General features: G+C 40.4%; 3 protein-coding genes across 4 annotated transcripts; 1 reads left to right on the forward strand and 2 right to left on the reverse strand.

Annotated features, from left to right (window-relative positions):
* Positions 1 to 6: 6 nt before the first annotated feature.
* Positions 7 to 11,310, reverse strand: polr1e (RNA polymerase I subunit E). 2 transcript variants are annotated; one of them, XM_062429347.1, is made up of 12 exons: positions 7,736 to 7,857; positions 6,236 to 6,339; positions 6,059 to 6,135; positions 5,872 to 5,957; positions 5,727 to 5,782; positions 5,497 to 5,641; positions 5,151 to 5,261; positions 3,037 to 3,133; positions 2,053 to 2,183; positions 1,871 to 1,952; positions 1,386 to 1,517; positions 7 to 1,286 (listed from the first exon to the last, which is right to left on the reverse strand). In XM_062429347.1, exons 1-12 carry the CDS (start codon positions 7,809 to 7,811, stop codon positions 1,121 to 1,123), a joined length of 1,263 nt encoding a protein of 420 aa, XP_062285331.1. In that variant the 5' UTR covers positions 7,812 to 7,857; the 3' UTR covers positions 7 to 1,120. The 2 variants fall into 2 exon arrangements, with proteins under 2 accessions (XP_062285331.1, XP_062285326.1); XM_062429342.1 differs by lacking the exon at positions 7,736 to 7,857 and adding an exon at positions 11,223 to 11,310 and having other exon boundaries at positions 8 to 1,286.
* LOC133990895 (zinc finger and BTB domain-containing protein 5) lies at positions 10,800 to 18,081 on the forward strand. The gene is made up of 4 exons (XM_062429318.1): positions 10,800 to 11,259; positions 12,242 to 12,455; positions 12,634 to 13,455; positions 13,602 to 18,081. Exons 2-4 carry the CDS (start codon positions 12,246 to 12,248, stop codon positions 14,730 to 14,732), a joined length of 2,163 nt encoding a protein of 720 aa, XP_062285302.1. The 5' UTR covers positions 10,800 to 11,259; positions 12,242 to 12,245; the 3' UTR covers positions 14,733 to 18,081.
* grhprb (glyoxylate reductase/hydroxypyruvate reductase b) lies at positions 18,052 to 21,760 on the reverse strand. Its single transcript, XM_062429371.1, has 9 exons — positions 21,529 to 21,760; positions 20,963 to 21,096; positions 20,794 to 20,866; positions 20,373 to 20,489; positions 20,074 to 20,162; positions 19,887 to 19,991; positions 19,167 to 19,302; positions 18,888 to 19,018; positions 18,052 to 18,252 (listed from the first exon to the last, which is right to left on the reverse strand). The coding sequence occupies exons 1-9, from the start codon at positions 21,705 to 21,707 to the stop codon at positions 18,131 to 18,133; spliced, it is 1,086 nt and encodes a 361-aa protein (XP_062285355.1). The 5' UTR covers positions 21,708 to 21,760; the 3' UTR covers positions 18,052 to 18,130.
* Positions 21,761 to 22,227: the final 467 nt, after the last annotated feature.

Raw genomic sequence — 22,227 nt, forward strand, 5'->3', positions numbered from 1 at the left:
AAGCACTATAATGAGCGAATTTGCCGAGAGGTCAGCATCTGGTCACATTTGGTGTGATGCATACAGGACTCTTTTCCACTGTGACCTCAAAGACGATTTTCTATGACACCCTCCCATTTGGGTGGAGTCCAAGAAGAAAGAAGATGCACCAATTATAACCACTATAGTGGCCATTTACCTAACATTATATTATGATGGTACATTTTGTAAATCTGTAATCTGACTTTTTAAAATTTCATCATAAATGACAATGCACTCATCAAATTTGGACTAATGACGTGAAGCTGGAGTACAAGACATTCAAGCATTATTAGCATCATTCTACATCTTCAACAACCATTTCCACACGAAAGCTTTAACTTAATGTCCTCTTTTGAACAGACTTCATATTAACGTATAAAAGTTGCTGTAGTCTTCTTCTATTAGTGCGCTTCAGCGACTGACTGGTTAGGAAGTGCACGTTTTTAAATCCTAGCAGGAGTCAAAGCAGCTTCAACCATGTATCAAAGACAAACTATGCCTTGTTTGACTTTTTTATTCAATCAGTGATTGTAGCTAGAGAAGGAGTTGTCATAGCATAACGTGCATATGCAAAAAAAAAGAACAAAGCCAAACTCTAGCTTCTTGCCTCTTGCACGGAGCTGTTCCGTTTCCTAGTGAGTCTGTATTGTATCATATTCTCATCTTTTTTTGTTTAAGTGATGCAATTCAGCTTTCTTGGACTTCTTGTACAAAATTCAATGAGGCAAGACAAGAAATCATTCCAGACACTATCAGCACACTGCCAAGTGATAAACGACCACACAGACTCACCAGGTAATAGTCAGTTATAGAAGGAAAAAATATTTTCAGTGTGCAATATGTGATGTCTACAGATGTGCCTATACGTTTTAACCGTCTAAGCTAGATGTTTTCTGTCATCTAGAATTTGTTTACACCTCATTACTCAGATTCTTTGTATATTGCACAGCAAGCCCTAAGTAACAGCATCATGTATAATTCAAAAGTAATCACTCATCACTTTATTTGTTTACCAAATGCATTAATAAACAGTTCTTGTTTTTGTGGCATTTGGAATTTATAGTCCTCTCTTTATCCATTTCCTTCCCTCTTGCGGTGCTCAGTGCATTTTCTTGCGTTTCCTTCTCTCTGTGAACTGCTCATATTTGACCAGAGGTAGAACAAGCGAGGCATATTTGTGCTCGTCTCGCAGTTCAGCGTCGTCAGCTTTCCCCCGGCCCGACTTAGCTAGGGTCAGTCCCATCGACTTGGCAACTTCAGTCATCCTATATGAGGACATATACATCAGTTATTGTACACTGGCAGCAACACAATAATACATATACTAAAGTATAAATATAAGAATTGAGCTTCTCTCTTCTTACCTTGCCTCAGTGATTCCCAGGTCACGGTGCAGTAATGTGAGGTCAGCAGTCATGTGACCCATATGCAGCAGCAGAGCCAAGCAGTATGCTGCTAATTTTGCACGCATTGATGCCGACAACATGTTCTGGACCCTAAAAGGGGTTATTAAATGTGAGTATGTTTGTATGAAAGACTGAATAGCCAAATAAATAATCTACAGAACAACAAATATATCAATTGTATCCACTCCTCACATAAACTACGGGTTTAAGGACAGAGGTACACAGTACAGATTAAAAAAGCCCTTTGAGACAAATTTGTGATTTTGAGTGACAGAAATAATACTTTCCAGGTTATCAGCATATATACAGTAACATTTAAATTGTTTAAAAACCTGAATGTAATCATGGTTATAAAATTAAGCATTACAATGTGACCCCTACAAATATTTTCATTACAGTATATTATCTATAGGTGCAAAAGCTCAAAGCTGTCGCCATCATACCTGCCATTGTTGAAAGTCTCCACTGTGAATGTTTTTAACAGTTTGCTCTGAATGATGCGAGGGCAGCCTTCCTCCTGGCCGACTGTGGATATATATATATATAAATCACTGTAAGCGTTGGCCCCAGAGCAGATGCATATTTGACACACACGTATGATGAAGATAAAGCAGAGATGACTCACACTTGCGGGTGATGCTCCTCTGCCGTGCGAGTTGGAGGAGCAGAGAAAGGTAAAAGGCACATTGAGCCGTTTTCTCTCTGTCTTCTCCTACACTCGACATGTTCTCTAGGTGCTTCACGACAGACAGGCGCCTTAAAGAAAAAGAAAGTACAAACAAAAATTATAGGGATGTCCGATATTATCGGCCCTCCAATATTATCGGCCGATATTCACTTAAAAAGTGTAATCTCGGAAAGTATCGGTATCGGGTTTTTATAACCGATATTTGTTCTGTAGGCTTCAGCATTTCCGAGTCTGCATGAATGCAGCATGGAACGTTCACCGGGGCGCGCTTGATGACGTATAACAACAACAACACACTGTCTAACCGTGGCTAAACAGAAACGAGGTTTACCTCCTCGTTGTCATTTTCTCTGTTATGCTTTCGGCGAGTCGCTTCTGTGACGTCACTGTCAGAGTCCGGTGGGTCCTATCTGGGTCCTACTAGAGGACGTTCCTATAAAAAGGTCCTGCTTCCAGAAACGGGGCTTGTGTCTGTGGTTTGGAACTATTTCCAAGTTCTCCCTACGGATAGTAAAATTGCAATTTGCAATGGCTGCAAAGCAGCATAATAAATATGGCAGTGCCATATTGGCACTTTTTTCCATAACTTAAATTGAAGTTGTTCTCTTATTTTGCACAGACAGTGTTTACATTTGGAAAGCCATGTTGCATTTATAGATGCATTCAGTGGGGACTGACAATAAAATTAGGCATAATGTGTTAATTCCATAATAGGAGATATGTTATGTTGTTACCTAATAGTTTTGGTGTAAAAAGCCTGCAAATTTTGGTATCGGGTGATATCGGTATCGGAAATTAAGAGTTGGGGAATATCGGAATATCTGATATTGGCAGAAAAGTAAATATCGAGCATCACTAAAAAATTATGAACCCAAGCAGGCAACATGCACCTCAATAAAATGTCAGCAACTGTCATCCTACCCTCCTTCATCTTTCATTTTCTGCAGCTCTTCAGGGGTGAGTGCTGCCATCTTGGAACCAGCCTGATTCAAAGCCTCAAACTCCACTGGACTCAGGACTGTGGATATCAATAAGGAACTTGAACAAATGGACACAGTTGTAGCTTTAAACACACTTATAATATCTGATTTGAAAACTCTGTCTTGGTTGACCTTGGGCCTGTACTTTGAAGCATGATTTGGGGTTAGTGAGATAATTCCGGTTTAACTCTGGGTTTTAAATCCTATGATGGTGGTTCACTTCTTAATGGGGTACATCAACATGGTAATTTACACTGAACAGCTAACCAGCTACAGAGCAGGTTAACTTCAGGATTGGATTAAAATCTGTCAACACCTCAACCACTGACCAATCAGATCACTGGAAAAAAAGAGTCATCATTCCTACAAGATCCAGATGTGCAAACTTTCTGACTTCACAATAAAGTGACAAGTAAAAAGGAGAAATATATATTATTATAGGCCAGTAGAAACCCTTTATAGTTCGAGACTTTCTATTTCCACTATGGATTTAAAACACCATCTAACAAACACCTATAATAAACACATGATGATTTTAGCTGCATTTTAACTGTGCAAAGTTGATTTTATCCTTGGAATGATAGCTGACAGTTTGGATGGTTTTACACTTCGACTCCATCACTGCAACTCAGAATAACATGAGACAACTGTGTGATTATAATTGATAAATAAATAATAAAAACAAAAGATAATAATGCAGTCTGTTAATTGGCTCCAATAATTGTAAATGCAACATTGGGGTCAGACCTCATCAGTCATTTACTACTTTTATACTCTTTTTTTTTTTTTTTGTAGCAGAAACATTCTTTACATTACTTTAAGTTTTTTTTATATGTAACATTCAGAATGGTTCCTTTGTCACTGAATAGCAAACAATACTCTATACTTAAGTCATATATAATAATACCTTCATGTATTTTAAGCCCTAGTCTACTTTTAATATGTGGAAATGATTTGTTTCTAGAAACCATACAATTACAGGCTGTCATTTACACTTCACTTTGTTAGAAATGACTTTTTGCAGCTCATCGTTTCATCTCATATTTTATATTGGCCTACCTCATTCATGGTTTTGATGATTTAGTTTGTAATTAATAACCCCACCTCTTTCATATGAATGTGCTCGTAGTTGGAAAGGAAACCCCAGAGTTGACTGAGCAGGTTGATAGCCTGCTTAGTATCACTGGTTATCTGGACAGCCAATGTTAGGCTCAGTGAAGCTTATATCCTGGGTATGTTGAACTTGCTTCATAGTACAGGCCCCTGGTGTCAAAACTAAATGATTTAGCTTTCAGAGATGTTGTCAGCACCTAAATATCAGTAAAACAAGGGAGCTGATTAGTGACTTTAGGAAGAAAAGGGAGGAAGTTAGCTCCCTTTGGTCAAGAGGTGATTGGAGATTACCTGCATGTACATTTGGATCAAAAAAGATACCAACAAGGCACTCAGTCTCAGGGGAGGAAAAGGAGAGGATAAACAAAATTATTTTTTTTAAAGCAGGCTCTATCATTGGCTCACCATCAAATTCCCCGGAGTTTCTTTTAGAAAACAGAACAAAATAAACGTTTATGACCACTCTAAACTATGAAGAAAACACTTTGGCTTAGTAGTGTTTTTCGTGGATTAAACAGATGATTTAGTGCACAGCTACTCATGTCGTGATGCTCAATGAAAAGATTAAGATTAAAGATTTTCTAGTATACCATTAGGTGGCCTTTAGAGTATTAAGTGGTCTTTATGATAATTGATTACTGTTGGTCTTTTGTATTCTTTATTTGCTCTGTGTTTTATTGACTTGTGATTAAGTAACACATTACTAATCCATGTGTCTGATGCTGTCTTTCAGACTGTTTTAACTGTTTGATTCTGGCTTTGTCTGTCTTTTTGTACCATTTTTCCTCTGTTGTATGTGTTGGCATGTGGTGACTGCTGTAGTTTCCCCTTTATGGGTCAATAGAGTGTATTCAATATAATCTAATCTACTGCACCACAATCTACAATTCCAATTCTCGCATTCTCTCGCCGTAAAACACACACAAATTGAATGAAGGATACTATCGGCGAATAGGTAAACATTCTCAGGTTTGTCTGCGTCTGTACTGAAGGGAGGCAGGTGGAGAGCCAGGTCTGCCTGGGACTCTGTGTCAGCCACTTCCTGTTGCAGAGCTGAGAAGAGAAAGAAGAACAAACATACAAATTAAAGGAAACACACAAAGCCACATGCAGAGCAACATGACGACTGAAGCATCCAGAAAACTGAGGTTAGCTTATCCTTCTTCCTTTATTAAGCAATCTCTCTATGTGACTTTGTTAAGAGTGAACTCTCACATAACTAATTGATCATTTTGAGACTATTGATGTCTGTGCCTATGACTTAACAAATGTTGCTTGTCTAGCTTACCTTCCAGACCCTTCTGGTCAATCACAGTGTTAGCAGCCTTAGCCACTGCTTGATGGAGAGTATCACTGCCCACCTGATTCAGTCTACGAGAAGTCAGAGCTCTCTTCTGTTTGTTGGTGCCAAAAGCCTCAATGAGAGAGTCAACCTAAAGAGAAAAAAAGGTTGAGACATTAATACCAAACTTATTCTCATTCTCGTCAAATCATCTTGTACTGGACAAACAGTGTCACCTTGTCTCTGTAGGTCTGTGTAGTGTCCTGCGGTTTTGCCGCTTCTGTTGCCTCTCCTGGTAAAAAATAACGCAAAGTCAAAAACCTCCGATTGACTTTTTGTATGCAATCTAATGGCTGAATGTTCTGTTAAGTAGTTTTATACCTGGTATAAGAGGTTGCATGTTGAAGAGCTGAGCACTATGCAACTCCATCTGCATGGTCTGTTTGTCCAGCACTCCCACGTAATACCTAAACAGACATCAAGCATCATTAAGTCACTTGACAGCAATTCTGGACCCAATCACAATGACCTGCACAGATTTATTCTTTGCACCATAAAATCCACGTACTTGCAAAGACTGTTGCATTTTAAGGACTCTGCTCCAAAATTATTTCCAACATAGGACAGCCTGTCTGCTTCAGCAACCTAGACAGAGAAAAAATAAAAACACTGACATGAAAGTACTGAAAGCTGAGCAGTACTGCCTAATAGTCGTTTTACTGAAGCAATCAGGAAACTTTCTCACCAATATCCTTCTGCTTTTCTTCCTTTGGTTACTCTCGTCTGCGTTTTTGTACATCGTAAAATCCAATTTCTCTGCATTTTTTACACTGCCATTTGAAAAGCGGACTGTGAGATGAAAAATTATAATGAATAACTAGTCAATATGACACAATAGAGACATTAACAGCAACTGTACTTTTCATTATAATCATTTACAACAATTTGGACTCTTGACTATCTTAATGTATACACACACACACACACATACATACATGTACACAGCATGTGTGTGTGTGTGTGTGTGTGTGTGTGTGTATATATATACACACACACACACACACACACACACACACACACACATACATATGTATACATATACACAGTACCAGTCAAAAGTTTGGACACTTTCTCATTAATTGGAATAGGAAGTTGTGTCCAAACTTTTGACTGATATATATATATAACAGAAGGTAAGGAAATTAGTATTTGGTAGATTATTTCTTTGTTGTAACAATGCTTCTTGGCAATAAATCTTATACCATTAGAAAGTCTGTTTATTTCCCTTTTAAATGATGCCACATTTGTAAGGAACATGCATTGGGCTGAGCTGCAGAGTTGAGTATATTGGTTGCGCCCCTGAAAAATGTGCCAAATCTTCACTGCCAATGCCAAATAGCTCATTCTGCTATTGACTCTTGTTTGTTGTTGTTTGGTGGATTGGATGACTAAAGTCTGAAGAAACAAGACATATTGGCAATTTAACAATGTATTCATTTAACAAACAGGAGCCTCAGTAGTGTGTGAAATAACCATACACAGCCACAGCAGCCTGGCACCTCCTCCTCATGCTGGTCACACACTGCTATGGGATGGCATCCCATTCTTCAACCAGCATTTGTCATAAGTCAGCCAACGTGGTTGTGTTGGTCACTCTGGCACGATTATCACGCCCAAGCTGATCCCACAAGTGTTCAATGGGCTTGAGGTCAGGGCTGTTGGCAGGCCATTCCATCTGTGGCAATCCCACATCTCCACAGTGGAGATTGAGATTGCCTCCAGTGATGACAAGCGTCGTTTTTCCAGTGAGGGAGATGCTTCCCCACACCATCACACTGCCTCCACCAAAGAAGGCAGAGATTTGACACATTTGACATGGGCGCAACCCAAATACTCAGCTCTGATACTCATCCCACAAATGCGTGTTCCTTACGAATGTGGCACCATTTAAAAGCGAAATAAACAGGCTTTCCAACGGTATAAGATTTATTGCCATGAAGCATTGTTACAACAAAGAAATAATCTACCAAACACTAAACTACCGTTTGTGCTGTTTATACACAGTAAGATCCGCGGATACCTCTCTAGAAAACATAAAACTTAACTACTAGCAGTGTGGCCACGTGTGCGATGAAAATGAGTGTTTAAATAAAGAAATTAAGCACGACCCAACATTTACTGCCGTAACTGCGATTGAAGTTAACTTCTAACAAGTTTCGACGAGCAACAAATGTGAGACAATCACCTATAACCGCTTTATCGGAGTCTCGCTCCTCTCCACAACACACCAACGAGCAGGAGGCAGCCATTCTTATTGTCATGTGTTCGTAAGTGTGGCAAGAGAGTTCAATCCTTCATACTTCCGTCTTCGTCGAGATTCGTCTTCTTCTTCTTAGTGCCAGTTGACATCCAACGTCTCGCATTACCGCCATCTACTGGATATACACTAATAAATCTCCAATGACTAAATAAAATAATGACAATAATGACCATCTACCATCCATTTCCCACTCTGCTAAAACAGCTCTCAACAGCTCCCAACACATTCTCCAGAAACTCCCATAACATCAAGAAATCTCTTTTCTTTCTGCTCTATAACTACAGTTAATTGCAGATGCCAACAAGGCCCAAACCGTCCCCCAATCCTTACAGAAACAAGACTTGTCATGTTTTCTGGCTAATTTGTACTCCTTAGCTTCTTGGCTCATATTACAATGTTACTTTCTCGTGTGAAGTCTCTTCTTAGATCCAACTTTAATCATTTCAGCCTCCCATGGAAGAAAAATATCCTTCCATGCTGTACTTGCCAAGAAGGCATTCTTTCTCTTTCACAATAACTCTTGCCACATTTACCACATGAAACTAACTCCTACATAAAAAAACTATGATGAAACTTACAACAATTCTTGCACTACAAAGGTTTGTGAGAAGTACTGCTGCATGCTACTAGTTATGACTTATGATGATCCAAGAACACTTATCAGGCAAGTACTCTAAATCAAAGTGAATCACTACAGATTTAGCTACTTTTCATTAACTATTTCGTCAAACCTCTTCATTCCATAGCTGTCTGTCATACGTGTACACACTTTACATCTCCTTGCATCCACTTTGTGTGAGACTCCATCAACAACACCTTTTATTGGAGCTGTATTACTGGGCGGAAAAGATTCCATATAGGTACAAATCCATCCCAGAACCCAACCCAACATTTTCAACAAATTCTATCAATATATACCATGTATATTTTACTTGTGCAAATGCTGTAAATAATATAATTTTTTTTAAAATAACCCCTTCCCACCTATTTCCCCACTCTGTTGTAACCTCTCTATTTATCCGGAATTTGAGAGAAACTTAAAGCTTTCCTCAACAGCTCTGCTGCACACCTGCTCCAGAAACTCTCAAAACACCCAGAAATCTCCTTGCTGAATCTACAATTATGTCAGTTTTCTCAGATTGTCTTTTTGCTCCAGTAGTACAATTAATTACCATTGCTAAAAGGACAAAAAGATTATGTTTTCTGGCCAATTTGTCCTCCTTAGCTTCTTGTCTGACATCACATTATGTATTACCTACTTCCTCATGCAGAAGTATCTTATTCTGTTTGACATGTCCTCCCATGTTGTATGATTCCCTTTGCCAAGAAGTCACTCTGGATCTTTCTCACAGTCTCCTTCACAATCATTATTGCCTCACTTACCACATTTGGTAAACTTAGTCCTACATACAAACACACCATGATGAAACTTCCAACAATTCTTGCACTGCAAAGGTTTGGAAAAGTACTGCTGCATACTACTGGGTATGACTTATGATCCAAGAACATTTATCAGGCAAGTACTCTAAATCAAAGTGAATCACTACAGATTTAGCTACTTTTCATTAACTATTTCGTCAAACCTCTTCATTCCATAGCTGTCTGTCATACGTGTACACACTTTACATCTCCTTGCATCCACTTTGTGTGAGACTCCATCAACAACACCTTTTATTGGAGCTGTATTACTGGGCGGAAAAGATTCCATATAGGTACAAATCCATCCCAGAACCCAACCCAACATTTTCAACAAATTCTATCAATATATACCATGTATATTTTACTTGTGCAAATGCTGTAAATAATATAATTTTTTTTAAATAACCCCTTCCCACCTATTTCCCCACTCTGTTGTAACCTCTCTATTTATCCGGAATTTGAGAGAAACTTAAAGCTTTCCTCAACAGCTCTGCTGCACACCTGCTCCAGAAACTCTCAAAACACCCAGAAATCTCCTTGCTGAATCTACAATTATGTCAGTTTTCTCAGATTGTCTTTTTGCTCCAGTAGTACAATTAATTACCATTGCTAAAAGGACAAAAAGATTATGTTTTCTGGCCAATTTGTCCTCCTTAGCTTCTTGTCTGACATCACATTATGTATTACCTACTTCCTCATGCAGAAGTATCTTATTCTGTTTGACATGTCCTCCCATGTTGTATGATTCCCTTTGCCAAGAAGTCACTCTGGATCTTTCTCACAGTCTCCTTCACAATCATTATTGCCTCACTTACCACATTTGGTAAACTTAGTCCTACATACAAACACACCATGATGAAACTTCCAACAATTCTTGCACTGCAAAGGTTTGGAAAAGTACTGCTGCATACTACTGGGTATGACTTATGATCCAAGAACATTTATCAGGCAAGTACTCTAAATCAAAGTGAATCACTACAGATTTAGCTACTTTTCATTAACTATTTCGTCAAACCTCTTCATTCCATAGCTGTCTGTCATACGTGTACACACTTTACATCTCCTTGCATCCACTTTGTGTGAGACTCCATCAACAACACCTTTTATTGGAGCTGTATTACTGGGCGGAAAAGATTCCACTAGGTACATATCCATCCCAGAACCCAACACCAAGATTTTCAAGTCTTTTTCCACTTGATGACTATCAAGCCAGAACAATTAATGTTGATCAGTTTATTCCATGTGAAAGGACATGGGATTACTCAATAAATGCTGTAAATAATATCCAGTAAAAGACAGTTATTGTAACAAAAACAGTTTTAAGATTAATCCAAACATATCTATTGGAAGATATTTGAGTGATAGATGAATTTCTACAGGGTGAGATCTTTTGAAAAACAAAGGGTGAGTGAACTATATTTCCTTGTCTACAATCTATGTACATATTGGCTGAGACGTTACAGCAACGACACAGTGTGGTCAGACGCAGAACTGCAGTCTTTCACCCCGGCGAGGTCATAGACATGGATGGGAAGCACAGCGCCACCCCGTGAGTCTGGCCGGAAGAACCCGTCTGAAGGGGGTCAATTATTAGAATTAACAGCACATGAACGTTGCTCCGGAATATTTTAACAGTCTGTATCTGTTTTATCAACGCTTTTTCATCGTTAATTTATTTTTTTGGGGGGGATGAAACTGATAGTTTGCTCCGCTGTTGGAGACAAAGTTACCGATTGTGAAGACCCATCACTCGCTGCTTTTTCGCCCCCACAGCCCACAGACTGACCCCCGGGGGGACGTGGAGCATAGCTGCGGAAATGTTAGCAAACGATAGCCACATTTGATGGAAGAAAGCAACTTTGATTTTAGACAGGCGGTCCGTCCAGGTGACCGTATGCGACTGCTTCTGTTCACCAGCTAAGAAGCAATTTGCTGGTCTGTAGCCAGCTAACTTTAGCCTTGTCAGCGTGTGGCCTGCGCTGCTTCTTCTTACCTGCGCTTTCGGTGGACACCCCCCCCATCAAAGTAAGGTAAGTTAAAACCGGTTCTTTGAGATTACTGTCAGAACAACAGGATGCCATGTTTGCTGTGTGGCTGTATTGTTTACATAGCTAACTGGTCCAGTGTTAGCCAGTGCACTTTGACTCACTGGCTAGCTATTGAGTAACCCTCTTAAGGTGAATACAGCACAAGGAGCACTTAGCAGCTATAGTCTGCAGCTACTGTGTAATAAGTGCAGTTATAACGTTAATTATAAATTGTTTGCATAAGTAGACAGTACATTTTTACTTCTACCAGGGAGTGCCCACAGGAAAAACCGACTGTTTGTGCACATTAATTAATAATCCCACCTTATTTTCTTGTATTTCTTCCTTAGAGTCGACTAGAAACAGCATTGCTTTTATTTGTTCTGTCCAACGTAACTTGAAATGCAAAAGTATTAAACACAATTATCGCATGAAGACTTATTTAAACTGCATCTTTACTCCACACCTACCTAATAACACATAGATGTGCAAGTTTACAAAAATAAGATTACAGACACAAAACTTCCCTGCCCTCATTTTATGCCTCCATCATCTGCAATTACCAGTTATTTTGATTAACAGTTAATATCTAGATTAGTTTTTATTAAATTATATGATTGATCATTAAGCCTATAAATTGTCAGTAAAGTAAAATCTTGCTCTGAGCTTTAAATGGCTTGTTTAGCTCAACCAATAGCCCAAAACTCAAGAAAGTCAGTTTTAAACAACACAAAACAAAAGAGCAAAGACAAGTTTCACGTTTAATAAGATGTATGTAAGCAGCAAATGTTTGGTAATTTTGTCTTGACAAAGACCATTTTTTATCAGTAACTAAATAAGTATTCAGTGATCAAAACTTTGGCATATGAATGTCCTGTCAACTGACTCATTAATTCAGCTTTACTGTCATTTGATTTTGCCCATGGCCTTTATTTACCCCTCCCCATCCAAACCCATTTTACCCTCTGCCTGCTTCTGTCTTTAGGGCCATGGACTTCCCGGGCCACTTTGAGCAGATCTTCCAGCAGCTAAACTATCAGCGTGTCCACGGTCAGCTGTGTGACTGCGTAATCGTGGTCGGCAGCCGACACTTCAAGGCCCACCGCTCAGTGCTGGCAGCCTGCAGCACCCACTTCAGAGCCCTGTTCACCGTCGCTGAGGGAGATGCCAGCATGAATATGATCCAGCTGGACAGCGAGGTTTGGATCTTAATGGTGTTGTGTAAAATAGATTAGGATGACGATGACAGAGAAGAGTGTGATGATGATTATGTTCAATTTCAGATAATACTCAGAGTTATAATCTTTGAGTAGAAACTACTGCCGTGTCTTAAAATCTGTCTTGCTACTGTTTGAAATATTGTGTGTGTGTTTGCAGGTGGTGACGGCTGAAGCTTTTGCTGCTCTGGTGGACATGATGTACACCTCAACACTGATGCTGGGGGAGAGCAATGTGATGGACATCCTCCTTGCAGCCTCACACCTGCACCTCAACAATGTAGTGAAAGCCTGTAAACACTATCTGACCACTCGCACACTGCCTATGTCCCCCTCATCTGACAGATTAACCCACCACCACCCACAGCAAGAGCAGCAGAGGCACAGGCAGCAGCAGCAGGTAGCAGAGTTAACAGTGAACCCTACTCTAGCTGCTAACGCCAATCTTGCAACAAACTCTGCTACGTCGAAGTTGCAGCGCTCCTTCATGCTGCAGCAGCTGGGGCTCAGCTTGGTGAGCTCTGCTTTAGGTGGAATGGAGGAGGATGTGGTGGGAAATGTCATTGGCAGTAGGACGGTGGAGCAAAGAGCCTCCTTCCCTATCCGACGCTTCCATAAACGGAAGCCTTCTCTGGCACTGGGCCTATCAGAGGAGAGACCAAGGCAGAGGCAGCGCCCCTCTGCTCCTAACCTCGGGTTGTTAGGAGAAGACAGAGTGAATGCAGAGCGAGAAGAAGGGGCGCTACTCTCCCCGGACTCCCACAAGATGGATGCTGCAATTACTGGCCGAGTAGGTGTGTCCCAAGATGACCCTCAAATGCCCAGCCAGTCTGACAGTGGACACTGTGAGGGGGAGGACTTGGGTAGAATGCAGGGAGGGGTGGGTAAGGAGGAGGACATGGGAGACAGGGACCACCAGGACAACAGAACAGGGGTGAAGATGAAATCAGGAACAGAAGAGGAGGAGGCTGAAGAACAGAAGGTAAAGTTGTGTATTGATTTGTTGTCAGTGGCAAAGAAACTAACTCATTGTCTTTCATTGTCTGATCGTCACAAAATCATTTTATACATCATACACATGCAAAACACTTTAGTTTAAACTAATCGCTTCTCCTTTGCTCTACGTAGGTGGTGGTTAAACGAGAGCCGCTCAGCTCACCTGAGCCAACCGATGAAATCAGCGACGTGACCTCGCAGGCTGAAGGCAGCGACCCGGCTGAGCCTGGGGGCCAAGAGGAGGAGGAGAAGGTGGAGCTGAGCCCAGAGAGCAGTGACCGCAGCTTCATCTCTGAAACCCAGCCCAGCTCCCAGCTCCTCCTTAAGAGCAGCATGGGAGGAGGCAGTGGAGTCGGGGGAAGTTTTGGGTGTAATAACGGATTGAACAGCAAATCCGGTTTCAATATTTCTAGCTTCCTTGGTACTAAGGATTTTGGAAGTGGCGATGCAGGGTTGATTGGTGGGGAAGATGATCTCCCTAACACAACAACTGGCGACACAGTCGCACATCACTTTGTGCTGAGACAGGAAGCTGCTGAGCCGCAGAGCTCTGCCTCTTCCTCTCTTCTGCAGTCAGGTCCGCACAGTGGCGAGAGTCGCAACAGTTTTGGAGATAACCTTCAGGCTGATTCTCTGTTTCTTCGCCCCCTGCATGAGGGTTTGGGGAACCCCAGAGGAAGTGGGGGAAGTGGAGGGGTTGATCCATTTGGTTTGGACTTCCAGCACTCTAGTCTGGGGCTGCACTCACTGGGGCGACCCTCACGAGGAACTGGAGGAGCCCCTGCCACCACTCTGGGTTATCCAGGCTACAGACGTATTGCTCCAAAAATGACTGGCAGCATGGGGGCAGAAGAAGGAGTAGCTGGTGTTCTCCAGGATGCTTCCTCTCCCTCATCAAGCCTGGCAAGTCCCCTGCTCCTCAACGAGAGTGGTGGGTATGAGATGAATAGTGGCAGGCCCACCTCCCTCCCCCCTCACCTCACCCGAGCTTCAGCAGACGTCCTGTCTAAGTGCAAGAAGGCTCTGTCGGAGCATAATGTCTTGGTGGTCGAGGGAGCTCGGAAATATGCCTGTAAAATCTGTTGCAAAACCTTCCTCACACTGACAGACTGCAAGAAACACATCCGCGTTCACACAGGAGAAAAGCCCTACGCGTGTCTCAAGTGTGGAAAGCGCTTCAGTCAGTCCTCCCATCTGTACAAGCATTCCAAGACCACCTGTCTGCGTTGGCAGAACAGTAACATGTCCAACGCCCTGTTGTAGGACCAACAGCAGAGAAGGGATATACAGGATCAGAGATAGGCTGAATCCAATTACTAAAATTATCACATTTTTTGATTTTTCTGAAGTTGTGTCAGAGCAGCTGTTCAGTCCAAATGAATCAGTCCTGATCACATACCAAAGACAGGCAGGATAATGTAATCATACACTTACTATCATATACACACCATCAAGTCAATCAAAGTTTGCATTTAACAAGATTTTGGAGATGTAGGACAAAAACGCCTCATTTATTATTACTATGGTTTCATTATAGAGTAGTATACAGATGTACACTGTATACTCTCCTTTAATTTCAAGTGGTATTATGAGGACTTTCCAGTAGTGTCAGTACATGTTGCCCATAGGTTTTAAACAGTGAACAGGTCCAGTTGAGGTTCGATTTTTAAAGCTGCCACACTGTTGGCTGTATTGTGTTTTTAACAAGTGAAGTGACATTTACATCTGAGGTATATATAGTCTTCGGTTATAGAAGCGAATTTGTGTCAGTCATTGTAACACTCCAGTGTATGAGTGTTTGCAGATAATGGCAGCTGCAGATAACATGTAAAATATTGTGCTTATATGTAGATTTTTTATTGCACATTTGGAAAACTTGTAGGAGCATTTCACATCAGACCGTAGATTCATCCTAACTGTGCATACTGGCTGTGCCTTCTTCTGTACAAGGGAAGTGAAATATATAAAGTAATTCAGATATGGATGCCAGATACATTGCCTCTAAAAAGTGCAGTCTCTATCCTGTGAGACAGGCCTAGCTAAAGCTGAAATTAGTAACTTTCAGCAAGAGCATCTAGTGTTGCAGTTACAATGTGATGAAATGGCCAGGTGGCATACATGTGATTCTTATATTTACTGAAGTAAAAAAAATTAAAAATTAGAGGCATTGCTAACCACGACAGGAGCAACCCAAAAAAAGCAGATATCCATGCATATTCGACCACTTAAACAACTACAGTCAAATTGTTGTGAGGTATTTGACCTCTTTAGTTGCCTTTCAGTCCAACCACCTATGAATTATCATCATTGATTGTATTGCTAAGCTCAGTTAGAGTTGAAAATATGTAAGATAATTCAGTTTGCACTGATGGGGCCCTCTCTCACTTCATGTGAGTATGGGAATTAATGTCTTGATACATTTATACCTGTAGTTTGTAAGAACAAGTATTGGATACATAGGAAACGTTGAATTGTGCTTTGATTATTTCGCCCAATTAGTGTTTGCCAGGCAGAGCTGCTAAGTTGTATTGTATAAGGAAATGAGTCAATTTGCACCAGTCTTTGAATTAACAGCAGAAAAAAAATCTGCATTGACTTGGCCTTGACGTCTCTCTTTGAAATAACTGATGTTGGTATAACATGACAGTTTAATGCCATGTGACACAACATCTTCACAGGAAAATGCATCGTAAATGCACCTTATTACGTTTCATGATGTGCAAAAAAGTTGCAATTTGTTTAGATTTTTATGTGTAGAAGATATGGCGTTAAAGCGACTTGTCAATGTTTACTGACTGGGAAAAAAAGTTCAGCTGTGGCCAACAAGTTTACTAACTGTCTGTATACTGTGTGTGTGTGTGTGTGTGTGTGTGTGTGTGTGTGTGTGTGTGTGTGTGTGTGTGTGTTCATTTGTTTGATTAAAGGGCAATGAAGTCATCTATTTATCCATAATTTAGAATATATTATTGTGGTCAGCTGTGGTTGTCTGTTGTTATTTGGACAGATTGAAAAAAATACAACATCTTTCCCTGTACAGTGATTGTTCTATTCTTTATTGACAATCAATAATAAGACCTTTGAAAGAAAGGACAATTGAGTTGTGCTGAGTGGCAGGAAACTGTCCACAGCTTGTTGTGATTCATTGTGTGTTACAAAGTGCTTTTTTTTCTCTTGGAGACATGACAAAACAACTCATGAAGAAGAAATAAACATTGTGTAAAATGTTGCTACTGTACTTGATACGAGTGCTTTATACATGTGTTATACATCTAATGTTGCATCTGTTACAAAAGCACTTAGACAATTCATTCTTTTGTATAACCAATATGTTTACTTGAACGTTAAACTATGTGAAAACATTGCTGCATTACAATTATCCAATTCTACCAGCTCGCATGCCAGCAGTTTTAGCATTTTTGTTCCTCTCAGCAGATGAATCATTGACTGAATTCTTTCTGTGAATTATTTTTAAGTAGTTCTGCAAGGCTCATAAAAAAACAAACATGCTGAGAAGGAAACCACATTTGCAGTGTATAGGGGAAAAACCCCAGTGAATCCAACATATGAGGGAATTTTACATCAGCCTAGTTTGAGATGCCTGACTTACTGCAGGATGTAAAAAAGAGCAGCTTCAATGGTAGACAGTTGATTAATTGAAATCAGCATTCATGCAGTTCTGTCCCCTAACAATAACACTGTAAATACATGTTTGTCTTTTGTATACTTTAATTGCTTGCTGTATTGTGTCACCTAACACTGTCAATGAGAATCACATGTTCATTGCTTACATAGTACTTATTGTACTGTAGAGTCATTACACTGTTAGTCAGTACAAAATGATTTATTTGACGCATATGTTAGAGGATATTCTTGACGTTTTACTTCATTGAAGAATAATTGCCTTGTAAGATGTTCTCCCTGTAAATATAAGCTAAAGTAAAGTCGTTAAAGCTCAGCAACTGATGGTTAAACCTCAAATCTGACTTCTGTTCCCCTATGTTGCCTACTCTCATTCAGCTTCCTGTCTCATTGTGGAGCTGTGGTATCCTTTTGAGAAATATGGAGTTGTGGAGGTGATGATGCAAAAGGAGAGATGTAATCCTCCGAAAGTAGCTTCCCTGTCTCGCACATAAAGAATTATTATGGTGCTGTCTTCTAATAATGTGCATAAACAATTCATGTGAATATCTGAAAAATGCACTGTATTACCCCTGAAAAGTATGTAGAAGGCCTAAATTGATGATTAAAGTCACTGCCTTACGCCTTGTAGCTTGAAAAGCGGAGCTTTTGGTGATATAATGCCAAAACTGAAAGATTTGTATGTTGTTTTCTTTCTTGTATAACTAACATATTGTAACCAGAGGACTAAATGTTTGTCTCTTTACTGTTGAAGGCTATGAAGATTGTATAGTATGTTCAGTTGTTGTATAGACTGATTAAAAAGACAATGAAGCTCAGTATTATTGCTGGTGACATTTTTTTATGCGGTAGCATAGCGATTAATCAAGTATAAGACAGAATTGAATATTGTTGTTTAAGTTGAGTTGACTGAAGAGTCAGAAATAAAGGAAAAGAGGAAACATACATTTTTTAAACAAGAAGTTTTATCTCAAATTGGTTTGTGAGTTGAACTGATGGTCCCGTATTCAGCCAGTTGCCTCTCAAAGCTTGAGCTCTTTGATCATTGGTTTACCCTGCAGGCCAAGCAGAAGGTTGTTTGCCGCCAGGGCAGACATAGCATTACGGGTACTATAGGAGGCACTAGCAATATGGGGTAGAATCACTGTGGGAAGAGAGAACATAAGACAAGTGATAGGCCGTGACAGTTGAACATGCTCATAATGAAATGGTGTAAATATGTTGTAATAAAATATCACAGTACTTAAAGGATAAATCTGGTGATATTGTGTTAATCTCAAAAATCCCACAAATAGACCAAAACCATCAATTAAATGATCCAACTAAGAAGTGTTACATGAGTAGCCAAAGCCTGATATTGCTCATTCCACTGTGCCGTATACTTCAGTTATTGTCTTAAAGCTATTAAAAACATGCTCATGAGCCATGAATGGATGACATGTTCTTTCCATAATCTCAATCCCACAAACATTGTACTGCTGCCAGAAATACTCACAGCAGCATATTACAAAAAAGGATTTAAAAAAAAGAAAAAAGGATATATATTTGTGACCTATTTTTATGTTTACTTTTTAAAATCTTCAATAGAAACCTATACTCTTGGGACTGAGTTCAAAAGATAAACTGAGGAGTTCAAAAAGTATTAAGACTTGTGTCTTAATACTTTTTTAACGCATTGTTGGTTTCATGGAAGTTGCTGACAGCGTGAAAATGCAGAATATCACCAGCATCATCCTTTAAAGCTGTAACTGGGTTTAAGTCGTTTTCTAGCAGACTCACCACAGTTTTTGAGGGTAAACAGTGGGTGGCTGGTGGGCAGGGGCTCGGGGACAGTGACATCTAGTCCGGCGCCTGCAATCTGTCCTGTGGATAGAGCTTCATACAGGTCTTCCTGGTTCACCACACCACCTCTGAAACAACAGAGAGACCAGAATTATAGAGAGACAGAAATAATGTAGATTACAACAGGGCCTATACATAGTCAAGTATTTTAGTATTATTTTGAGACATTCACTTACACATTGTGATTGCACTGTGTGGGGGGTTAGTTGGGAGTACCTGCTTGTGTTGATGAAGATAGAGGTATTTTTCATCTTGGAGAAGAGGTCCTTGTTGCAGATCTCCTTTGTCTCTGGTGTTAAAGCACAGCACACAGCCAGGAAATCTGACTGCTTTGCCAGCTCATCCATAGAGACTAGATTAAGAGGAAAGCTTATAATAATAATAATAATAATAATGCATTTTATTTAAAGGCGCCTTTCAAAGCACTCAAGGACACCTTACAAGGCATGTAAAACATGACAACAGTACATCAAACAATAAAAATCAGGTAACGTTTAGTGCAAAGATAAAGAAATAAATATGAATGTGACTATAAAGTGCATCAGTACAACAAATAAACAAGAACGTGATTGCATAGTTAGTGTGAGACAGAGTATGCCACTCTGAATAGGTGCGTTTTCAGGCGGGATTTAAAGGTGGAAACAGAGTCCGAAGTGCAAATGTCTGGTTATTGATATCATCACATGGCATGACAGAAAAGGGCTTACTAAAAATTCTCCTTTGAACCAATTTCATTTCCTTATTTATAGCATTGAAACATTTCATGAGTATCTTTGACTGAGATCAGAACTGAAAGGTCAAAGGGGATTAACTGACCTTTGCTTTTAATTAGCTAGCACACCAAATCCCCATCATCCGCCTTGTTGATATTGTAACATTTGTGCACAAGTTGTAACAGAATAAAATGCTGGCATGAGAAGTGAATCTGATCCTTACCAAACTCTGCATTGATGATGCTGGCCAGATCAGGCCTAGGGGCCATGTCTGTGTAGATGAACTTCTTTACTTTGAAAGGTGCCAGACGCTCAGCGATAGCCACACCTTAGAGCACAAATTTACAGAAATTACAGTCAAGGAAAGGCTGATGAGCATGTATAGTCTGCAGTGTTTCAAATATGCTCACCAATCCTGCCCAGGCCCAGGATACCGACTGTACTGTTAGCCAACTCGTGTCCACACAGCCACAGAGTTCTCCATGTGCCCCAGCCACCACTGTAGGTGAGAGAAACAGAGAGAGACAATGAGAGAGAGACAATGAGAGAGAGACTGTGTGTGTGTGTGTGTGTGTGTGTGTGTGTGTGTGTGTGTGTGTGTGTGTGTGTGTGTGTGTGTGTGTGTGTGTGTGTGTGTGTGTGTGTGTGTGTGTGTGTGTGTGTGTGTGTGTGTGTGTGTGTGTGTGTGTGTGTCTGTGTGTCACATTACGTCTTGGCCTCATGTGTGGCCTCTATGAGCCTCCTGGAGGTTGTGAGCAGCAGAGCCACCGTCAGCTCAGCCACAGAATCTGTCAGAACATCAGGGGTATAACCCACACGGATCCCTCTGGGGAGAACACACACAAATATCAAACACAATATTAGAAACATGGTTTTGATTATGGGTGTAGTGGTGCGGCCACCTGTTGTTTTCCTATTGAAAATGTTTCATGGAGGTTCACCACAGGTAAAGCTCAGAGGGGATAAAAGTGTTTTCTTTGTCTCTAAAACTCAGATTTATGAGTGAAAGGCAAAAATGGTAGCAGCACACATTGCTTTTTGCCATGATCACCTTTTTGATACTACCAAATGTCTGGATTTATGAAGTCCTAAATACAGTGACTGTAAGGAATAAGTAAGATCAGAATCACCTTTTCTTCAGCTCCTCCAGATTTAGATGGTCAAAACCCACAGACATGGTACTGAGGACCTTCAGGTTTGGACCTGCAGGATTGTAACACAACACATACAGACACATACATTTTAGACTCTGTTCACTGTATTCAGATCATTCAGCTGACTCAAGGGCTGTCTTCAGACCTGCAGCGTCCAACAACTCAGCATCAATCTTCTCTGTCAGCACACAGACCAGGGCGTCAACACCTTTGACTTTCTGAAGCAGCTCCTTCCTGGGCACAGGGACATCATCTGAGTCCCACAGCTCATACTGCACCCTGAGAAAGCAGAAACCACAACTGAATATCTAATCAAATCCTGTTTTATTTTATATTATAGGGAAGTTAATTAATTTCAAAAATACATATAAGTCAAACAAAAATACACAGCAAGAGGCTACACAGTGGACTAAAAAGGAGCCTATATAATGTTCTTTAAAGTATTTCAAGCTATTTCACATACTGTATGCCTTCATAGATTTGCTGTGGGGGAGCACCCTTTAGACTAAACCAGTCTTATCTGACCAACCTAGGGGCAAACACCAGCCGTCCTGTTTGCTCAAAAGTAAATGATGAACTATAGAAAGCAGACTCTTGAAATTCAGAAAAGCATCAGTCAAGTCAGCTACATATTTCAATAAGTTGTTCATACAGGATGTTCTACATAAAAATCATGAATTTTAAATGACTTATCAGGAGGCCATGACTCACTGTCCAGATTCATGGAGGATCTTCAGGCCCTCAGGTGGGATCTGTCGGGTGACATATACCCGCTGCAGGGTTGACATCTCCCTCTGCACAAAGCTTGTTGGTCCCCCAGTGATATTCAAAGAATTAACAGCGACTCGCTGGAGCCGACGCAGAGCTGTACGACTGCACCACATTGCCATGGGAGAGTAAATCTGTTGGCAGGTGTCTGAGAGATGAAAGTGATACTTTGGAGTTCAGAGTCTGTTGCTTGCATGTGCATGATGTTGGCTCCAGTTCAGGGGGAGGTTCCTGTCTGTCTTTGACCAATATGATTAGAGGGAGGGTGTTTCGGAGGTCTGAAGTTGGGGGATACTGTCCCAGGCAAATGAATCACAAAATAACTAAATTAATCTTTGTCCAGACTGTTTATGCATCAGTCTAAGTGGGATTTAAAACAGAGATAGACCTAATAAAGACACACACACTGTTTCTTGCCCACTCGCTTTGTTACACAAACTCACAGACACAAGTTTTATACAAATAAAATCAAGACAGCACTAGATTTGTGCTTTTCTTACATCATTACCCAAAATGGGTCAGTATGATGTCAATGTTTCACTTGGCTATTGACCTTTGTTTCTTTAAACAGTGAATATCCCAAACATGGTTTTGTATCATCTGTTCCAACTCTGGCTGGGACTGGTTCAGCATTCTCTTTTG

This window comes from Scomber scombrus, chromosome 2 (assembly GCF_963691925.1).
Source record: "Scomber scombrus chromosome 2, fScoSco1.1, whole genome shotgun sequence".
NCBI lineage: Eukaryota > Metazoa > Chordata > Actinopteri > Scombriformes > Scombridae > Scomber > Scomber scombrus.

Excerpts from the sequence above, each read along its gene's own strand:
- polr1e (XM_062429342.1), bottom strand. The coding sequence starts at position 11,310 with ATGGCATCCTGTTGTTCTGACAGTAATCTCAAAGAACCGGTTTTAACT. Across the intron at positions 3,134-5,150 it reads TGTTTACCTATTCGCCGATA|TCCTGAGTCCAGTGGAGTTT; the intron begins GTATCCTTCATT and ends TGATATCCACAG. Across the intron at positions 1,953-2,052 it reads GAGGAGCATCACCCGCAAGT|TCGGCCAGGAGGAAGGCTGC; the intron begins GTGAGTCATCTC and ends ATATATCCACAG.
- LOC133990895 (XM_062429318.1), top strand. The coding sequence starts at position 12,246 with ATGGACTTCCCGGGCCACTTTGAGCAGATCTTCCAGCAGCTAAACTAT. Across the intron at positions 12,456-12,633 it reads TGATCCAGCTGGACAGCGAG|GTGGTGACGGCTGAAGCTTT; the intron begins GTTTGGATCTTA and ends GTGTGTTTGCAG. Across the intron at positions 13,456-13,601 it reads AGGAGGCTGAAGAACAGAAG|GTGGTGGTTAAACGAGAGCC; the intron begins GTAAAGTTGTGT and ends TGCTCTACGTAG.
- grhprb (XM_062429371.1), bottom strand. The coding sequence starts at position 21,707 with ATGGCAATGTGGTGCAGTCGTACAGCTCTGCGTCGGCTCCAGCGAGTC. Across the intron at positions 20,163-20,372 it reads GCCACACATGAGGCCAAGAC|TGGTGGCTGGGGCACATGGA; the intron begins GTAATGTGACAC and ends TCTCACCTACAG. Across the intron at positions 19,303-19,886 it reads CATCATCAATGCAGAGTTTG|TCTCTATGGATGAGCTGGCA; the intron begins GTAAGGATCAGA and ends CTCTTAATCTAG.